At 42.9% G+C, this 7,213-nt stretch overlaps 1 protein-coding gene across 1 annotated transcript in view; it reads right to left on the bottom strand.

Moving 5' to 3' along the window:
* Positions 1–6,462: 6,462 nt before the first annotated feature.
* Positions 6,463–7,213, bottom strand: part of Cort (cortistatin) — a 1,484-nt gene continuing 733 nt past the window's right edge. The window contains exon 2 of the mRNA XM_070037949.1: positions 6,463–6,588. Coding sequence (XP_069894050.1) covers positions 6,463–6,588 — 126 coding nt within the window. The remainder of the gene's footprint in view (positions 6,589–7,213) is intronic.

The following is a 7,213-nucleotide window of genomic DNA, read 5'->3' as shown; positions in this document are numbered from 1 at the left end:
AGCGTTCAGAGGCAGCCTCTGCTTCTACTTCTAGCAGTCTTCTACTTTGCCTTTAGGTCGTTACACCTCTGCATCCAAGATCACTGGTTTTAGTGTTACCAGAGCAGTAGATCAGCGCCTACTCCAACTGGGAAGAGTCTATTATATGTCTGCAGCATAACTGCTGAAATGTTCCAGCCAAGCGCTGGTGGCTCACACCTATAATACCAGCTACCAGGAGGCTGAAATCTAAGATCATGGCTCAAAGCCAGCCTGGACAAAAAAGTCCCTGAGACTCTGATCTCCAATTAACTACCAAAAAAAAAAAAAAAAACAGAAGTAGAGCTGTGGCTCAAGTGATAGAGAGCTAGCCTTGAGCAAAAAAGCTTAGGGACAGCACCCAGGCCCTGAGTTCAAGCTCCAGTACTATCATCAAAATATAAAACATAGCTGGAATCCTAGCTACTCAAGAGGCTGAGATCTGAGGATCATGGTTCAAAGCCAGCCTAGACAGTAAAGTCCATGAGACTCTTATCTCCAATTAACCACCAGAAGACCGGAAATGGTGCTGTAGTTCAGCCTTGAGCTGAAGAGCTCAGGGACAGCATCCAAGCCCAGAGTTCAAGCCCCACTACCAACAACAATAACCACCACCAGAAAATTACATAAATATAGATATAGATATAGATGTAATTTTGTGGAGTTTTTGTGTGTTGCATTGCTTTTAGCTAAGTCTCATTTTGTTGCCCAGTCTGGTTTCAAACTCCTAGTTCAAGTAATCTTCCCACTTCAGCCTCCTCAGTAGTTGGGACTACAGGCACATACCACCAATCTTGGTTTAGTTCCTTTATCTCTGTCAAATACACTGGAGAGCTTTAATTGACTGGTCTAGATGTTGATATGAGTATTCAGTACTTGAAACAAACCCAACCCCACCATCCCAATTGGATAGGGTGATTGTAAAAGTACTATGGGGAAAGAGGGGAGTGGAATCGAGAGTTTGAGACTCGCTTGGGCTATACGAAGGCCCTGTTGGGAAGGGAGGAAGAGAAGGGAACAGTAGTAGGCTTTAGGATACAACAACCTCTTTAGGCAATATACACAAGGTAAACCTTAAGGGACCAAGGTCGAGAGAATGAATGAAGTACTACGAAAGAAAGGGCTCAGTACCCAGCAAGATAGCCTAAGAAGAGTGGGCCTTGTCATTTCCCCAAGGCAGAAAGATGGAGGTGGGAGGCCTCTATAAGTCTGTAGGGCAAAGGCCTTAGTCTGCAAACTCTAGCCCAAAGATGTAGCGAGAGCGGCAAACACATTAGATCACCTCGGTACCATTCAGCTTCCCTTCGCTACTGTGCCTCAGACCTTCTAGAATAGAAACTTAGCAACACAGCAATATGTCTAAAAATAGGAGAGAGCCAATGGGGCTTGCCCGCTCTTCTGGTAGGAGAAAAGAATGTCAAAGAAAGCAACTGGGACTAATGAACTCTCCATTAACCATGTTCCATTCTTTCAACTCGAGTCAAATGTCGGTCCCCATTAGGCAATTGGCTTTGACAGAAGCTATGCTAATTACCACTTACCAACCTTTAATTTCTGGGTAAAAGCAAGGGAAAAAAAACTAATGGATTTTTCATTTTCCAGAGAGAAAGGAATAAAATAATAGTAGGTCTGCCTAAATATATATTGCATTAATTACAAGAATTAATAACGTGCTTTTTTATTCACCAGATTGTTTAGCTATTTAATTTCCTAATTAACTTTCTTTTTCCCTTCAGAGTTTATCCCTATTTTTATTTTATTTGTAGAGTTCTGCCTTAAGTTATTTTGGCTGGATTTTATGCTAATTGAAGTTCTAAGAGCTTAGAAATCCACTCACACAGATCTCTGCACAGCTTCTACAGTGACTCTTACACCCTGTTTGAAAACTTCCACTGGAGGGCAGGAGGCTCTGTTCCCCCTGGCATTTCCACATCACAGACTCTAAAAGGTGACTACATTTATGCAAGGTTGTATTGTATGGATATGTGGCGGGGAGGGTGGAGAGAACTGGTGCTTGAACTCAAGCCCCAGAGCTTTTCCTTAGTTTATGTTGGTGTGCTACCACTTGAGTCACACCCCCACTTCCAGGTTTTTTGGTGGGTGTAACTGGAGGCAAGAGTCTCACAGACTTTTCTGCCCAGGCTGGCTTTGAACCACAGACCTCAAATCTCAGTCTCCAGTGTAGTTAAGATTACTGGTGTGAGCCAACAGTTCCCACTAATGACTTCAATAAGACAAATGTTTTGTTTTTAATCACTTACACAATTAAAGTGCCGAATGAAAGCTGGAGTGTAAGCTCAGTGGTAGTGTGTTCTCAGTGTGTGAAAAACCCTAAGTTCAAAGCAAAGAAAAAAAATTTTTTTTCCTTTTTTTGCCAGTCCTAAGGCTTGAACTCAAGGCCTGGGCACTGTCCCTGAGCTTCTTTTTGCTCAAGGCTAGTGCTTTACCACTTGAGCCACAGTACCACTTCCGGCTTTTGTTTATGTGGTGCTAAGGAATGGAAGCCAAGGCTTCACGCAAGTGCTAGGCGAGCGCTCTATGCTAAGCCACATTCCCAGCCCGAAAGAATGACTTACCATTATGAGAAATCAGAAATAGTAGGTTGTTCATCTGTCTTCCCTTCCAGTTTAGAAACTAATTATTTCCCTTCTTTTCAATACCTACACAGGTTTTCCTTTTCTATCAAAATGGAATCCATCTCTCTACTGGGAAGTTACTAGTTAAGATGCAGGGCCTCCCACCCACAGGTGTTACTTAAATGGTGGTTTCAGTATCTCCCAAGTTTACAGGTCCAGAGTTCTGAAAGCCTGGCATGCTCTTCTTCAGCCCTGAAACAGGAGTGTTAGGAAGGCCTTCCTTGAGAATGCCAGTCCTACCCAGTACTTGCCCTACACTTCAGGATTTTATTCAGGTGACACAGGCTGGAAATAATAGCAAGTGGATGAATTGAAGGTGTCCAGGTTCTGACACCCCAGAACCTCAATACACTTCTGATTACATTTAACTACATTGTAGTTTAAGACTTTGAGAATACAGTCTACCTAGATTGGGCATTGACTCAAATGGTAAAGCCTCTGACTAGTAATCATGAGGCCCTGAGTTAAATCCCCAATACGTACATAAGAAAAAAAAAAAGTACCCAAATTGTCATGGTAAGGAATTGCCATTTCATTCTTATTTGTTAAATCATGGGCATATTCTCCCAGCCTAACATGGCAGCCAATGCCAACCAACCTTTTACCAAGGTCTCTGAACTAAAGTAGCTCACATTTGATGGATTTCTTGGCAGTAGAACCCCATTATCCTCAGATCTCTAATCTTAAAGGTCTGTGATGGAGGATCCCAACTGAAATGGAAAAGTAATGAATGTGTATTTCTTCTAGAAAGACCTTTAAAAGACCAAGTTCTGGAGTTAGCTGGCCATTTAGGCACATATCTTCTGCCAGAGCACTGACCCAGTTCTTGGCCTCCTACACAGCTGCTGCGCTGGGAAATGTGGACACTATTAAGTCCCTTCCATCACATTAGACTTTACTCAGCTAGTAATTATGAATATGTGCTCAGCTCTGCAGAAAGCAGAACGGAATGGTCAGCAGTCATGCTTGGGGTCTGCTCCCCTGGTGTCTGGAGAAGAGGATAATGTCCCAAACTTTCAATTCTCATCTAGGAAGTTGAGTCCAGTCTCCTACCACTACAAAATCCCACTGCAGTGGCCTCCGTACCCAAATCTTCTCTCGAGATGTCTACCTTACAAACTTCTTTTGTGTGTGTTAGTTCTGGGACCTGAACCCAGGGCCTGGGTGCTGTCTTTGAGCTTTTTTGCTCAAGACTGGCACACGTCCACTTCCAACTTTTTGGTGATTAACTGGAGATAGGAGTCTTACAGACTTTCCTGTCCAGGCTGGCTTTGAACCACGATCCTCAGATGTCAGCCTCCTGAGTAGCTAGGACTACAGGTATGAGCCACTGGTGCCTGGCTCCTTACAGATTTGAAAACAAAGTTTAGCATCTATACCTTTTCACTGAAAGTTTTTTTTTAGAGTCTATGACTCAAGAGTCATAAATAGGGGCTGGGAAGGTGGCTCAGTGGTAGAGCGCTTGCCTCGCATGCCTGAGGCCCTGGGTTCGATTCCTCAGCACCACATAAGCAAAAAGAAAAAAGCCAGAAGTGGCGCTGTGGCTCAAGTGGTAGAGCGCTAGCCTTGAGCTGAAGAGCTGAGGGACAGCGCCCAGGCCCAGAGTTCAGGCCCCACGACCGGACCAAAAAAAAAAAAGTCATAAATATGTACAATCAAGTGAGGATTTCAGTACCAAGGCAGAGAATTCAAGTATGGTAGAAGTTTTAAAAACAAGCTGGGGTTAGAGGCATGGCTCAGTTGGTAGAGCAATAGCCAATGAACAAAAGCATCAGGTACTGAGTTCAAGTCCCAGTCTCAGATCCAAGGAGAAAGCAAGCAGCCGGGAGCCGGCAGCTCACACCTGTAATCCTAGCTACTCAGGAGATTGAGATCTGAGGATCATGGTTCAAGCCAGATCAGGCAGGAAAGTCTGTGAGACTCTTAACTCCAATTAACACTAGAAAACAGGAAGTGGCGCTGTGGCTCAAGTGGTAGAGCACTCGCCTTGAGCTGAAGAGCTGAGGGACAGCCTCCAGGCCCAGAGTTCAAGCCCTATTTATGATTGACAAAAGAAAGAAAGAAGGAAAGAGAGAAAGAGAGGAAGGGAGGAAGGGAGGGAGGGAGGGAGAAAAAGAAAACAAGCAACTTGTTTTTTCCTCTTTTTTTCTTTTTTGCCAGTCCTGGGGCTTGAATTCAGGCCTGGGCACTGTCCCTGAGATACTTTTACTCAAGGCTAGCACTCTACCATTTGAATCACATCACCACTTCTGGCCTGAGAAACTAAACCAGGGCTTCATGCATGCTAGGCAAGCACTCTACCACTAAGCCACATTCCCAACCCTGTTGGCTCCTAATTTAAATCAAGCAAACCAAGTCCTGTTCAGTGAGTGTCTGGGCAGTTCATCAGCATTCTCTGGTCTGTTTGAATGGAATTCTTCTCACTTAACCACTATTCACTGGAAATTACAGAGGAATGAGGGAAACATGAAAATTATACACAAAATATATAGCACATGTCACCGTCCTAGAAGATAGGGCAGACAGCCTTCTGCTGCTGTGCGTCTGGTTTGAAATAATACTTTCATGAGGAGATGTCTTTCCTCACAAATCAAAACCGAAGCCATAGTCTACAAAAAGAACTGGACCAAATTAAGTTGTTAATTAAAACTGATACATAATAGCAAATTCCAATGTAACTTTTATAAGCCTGTCCACATGATGTCTATTTAATAGCATATCACTTGTTTTTAAATTAATTTTAGCTAAAACCAGAGGAATAATTACTTTGCTCTTTGAGCACAATGTTAAAACAAAAACTTGCTTGAGGCCGCCTATTAGTGGCTCATACTTGTAATCCTAGCTACTCAGGAGGAAGCTGTGAATTTTTTTTTTTTTTTTTTTTTTTGGTTGTGGGGCTTGAACTCTGGGCCTGGGCGCTGTCCCTCAGCTCTTCAGCTCAGGGCTAGCATTCTACAACTTGAGCTAGAGCACCACTTCTGGCTTTTGTCTGCTTATGTGGTGCTGAGGAATCGAACCCAGGGTATCATGCATACAAGGCAAGCACTCTACCATGAGCTCCCTTCCCAGCCTCTCTCTCTCTCTCTCTCTCTCTCTCTCTCTCTCTCTCTCTCTATATATATATATATATATATATATATATTCCTAAAAGATAAACGGAAATAAGATGCTATTCTGAACTCTTAAATCTGTGGCTATTTTACATCAAAGGAGGGAAGATGTCACTTCCAGCACAAGAATTGATAGGAAAAAAAGCCACCAATATCAAAAGTGTTCTCTTTGGGTTCCAAATTACTCCAAATACTGTTGGTATTGGGTATTATCAAAAATTATTTATTTGTTCATTTTTCTTTATTATTACTATAAAGGTAATGTACAGATGTTATAGAGATGTAGCCATACAGATGTATTGTTATGTAAAGGTGATGTCTGATTGATTGTGCTAGTATTGGGGCATGAACTCAAAGCCTCACACTCTTGTTTTTGTTTTTGTGACTTGAACTCAGGACCTAGGAGCTCTACTTGAGCTTTTTTGCTCAAGGTTACTGCTCTACCATTTGAGCCACACTTCTACTTCCATCTTTTTGCCGGCTAGTTGGACATTCCAGCCCAGACTGGCTTTGAACTGTGATCCTCAGATCTCAGCCTCCTAAGTAGGCTAGGATTATAGCATGAGATACCAGCTCATAAATGTACATAAAAAAAAATACTTCACAAATGACATTGGAAAGGGAAGAGAGGCCCTTGCTATTTAATATGCTTTATCTGGATCCATCACCGCATTTCACGTGTGTAAGCAGGATGAGGTTTATTTGCAGGAGGAGAAGGTCTTCCAGAAGAAATTCTTGCAGCGGGTTTTCTCTGTTTTCTCCCGGCGTGGGGGCTGCTGAAGGGGTGGATCTTCCTGGCGCTTGGCTATGTTGCCGGTGTCCCCCTGGATGAGAGCCCCGGCATGAGCCTGGGCGGTCCACTCATGCCACCAAGCCAGGAAAGTCAGGAGGCTGTTTGCCTTTACTTCAGCCCCTTCCTGCAGAGGCTTTTACAGAGAAGCAGATGACAGAAGAAAGAAAAGTCAACCTTTGGACTCAGCCAACATTAAAGATGGCCAATCTGATCTCTTCCTTACAAAAGGAAACGAAAGATACTCATTAACCATAAATCACATTTTCATTTAAAGGATGAGAAAGAGAATTCCTTAAAGAAATTACTCTAATTGGAGAAAAGGAAAAGTTGCTAATTCTCAGACAAGAGAAAAAGCCATCATTCTTGCTGAGGTTCTTAATTAGAAGAGGCCAGGAAATCCATCATATTCTGGCCCCTTCCTCAAGAGACTAGCAGGCAAATAAGAAGCCTCAGAGGTGATGGCAGATCAGCTAATTTAGCTTGCTTTCTCATCTTTAGATACTCCTGGACATCTGCAAATCGCCCTCCAAGACAGGTCGGATTGAGATGCTAAATTCTGTTCTCTTAAATTCCTTAGGAAGCTTCCTGATGATAAATGACTATCTGAAACTTATAAAGTAATTTCGGAGAAAAATCCATTTTTAATGGCCAACTTT

Source organism: Dipodomys merriami, unplaced genomic scaffold (genome assembly GCF_024711535.1).
Source record: "Dipodomys merriami isolate MVZ:Mamm:240054 unplaced genomic scaffold, mDipMer1.0.p SCAF_28, whole genome shotgun sequence".
Classification (NCBI taxonomy): Eukaryota; Metazoa; Chordata; class Mammalia; order Rodentia; family Heteromyidae; genus Dipodomys; species Dipodomys merriami.
This window is presented reverse-complemented; position numbering and strand designations above follow the sequence as displayed.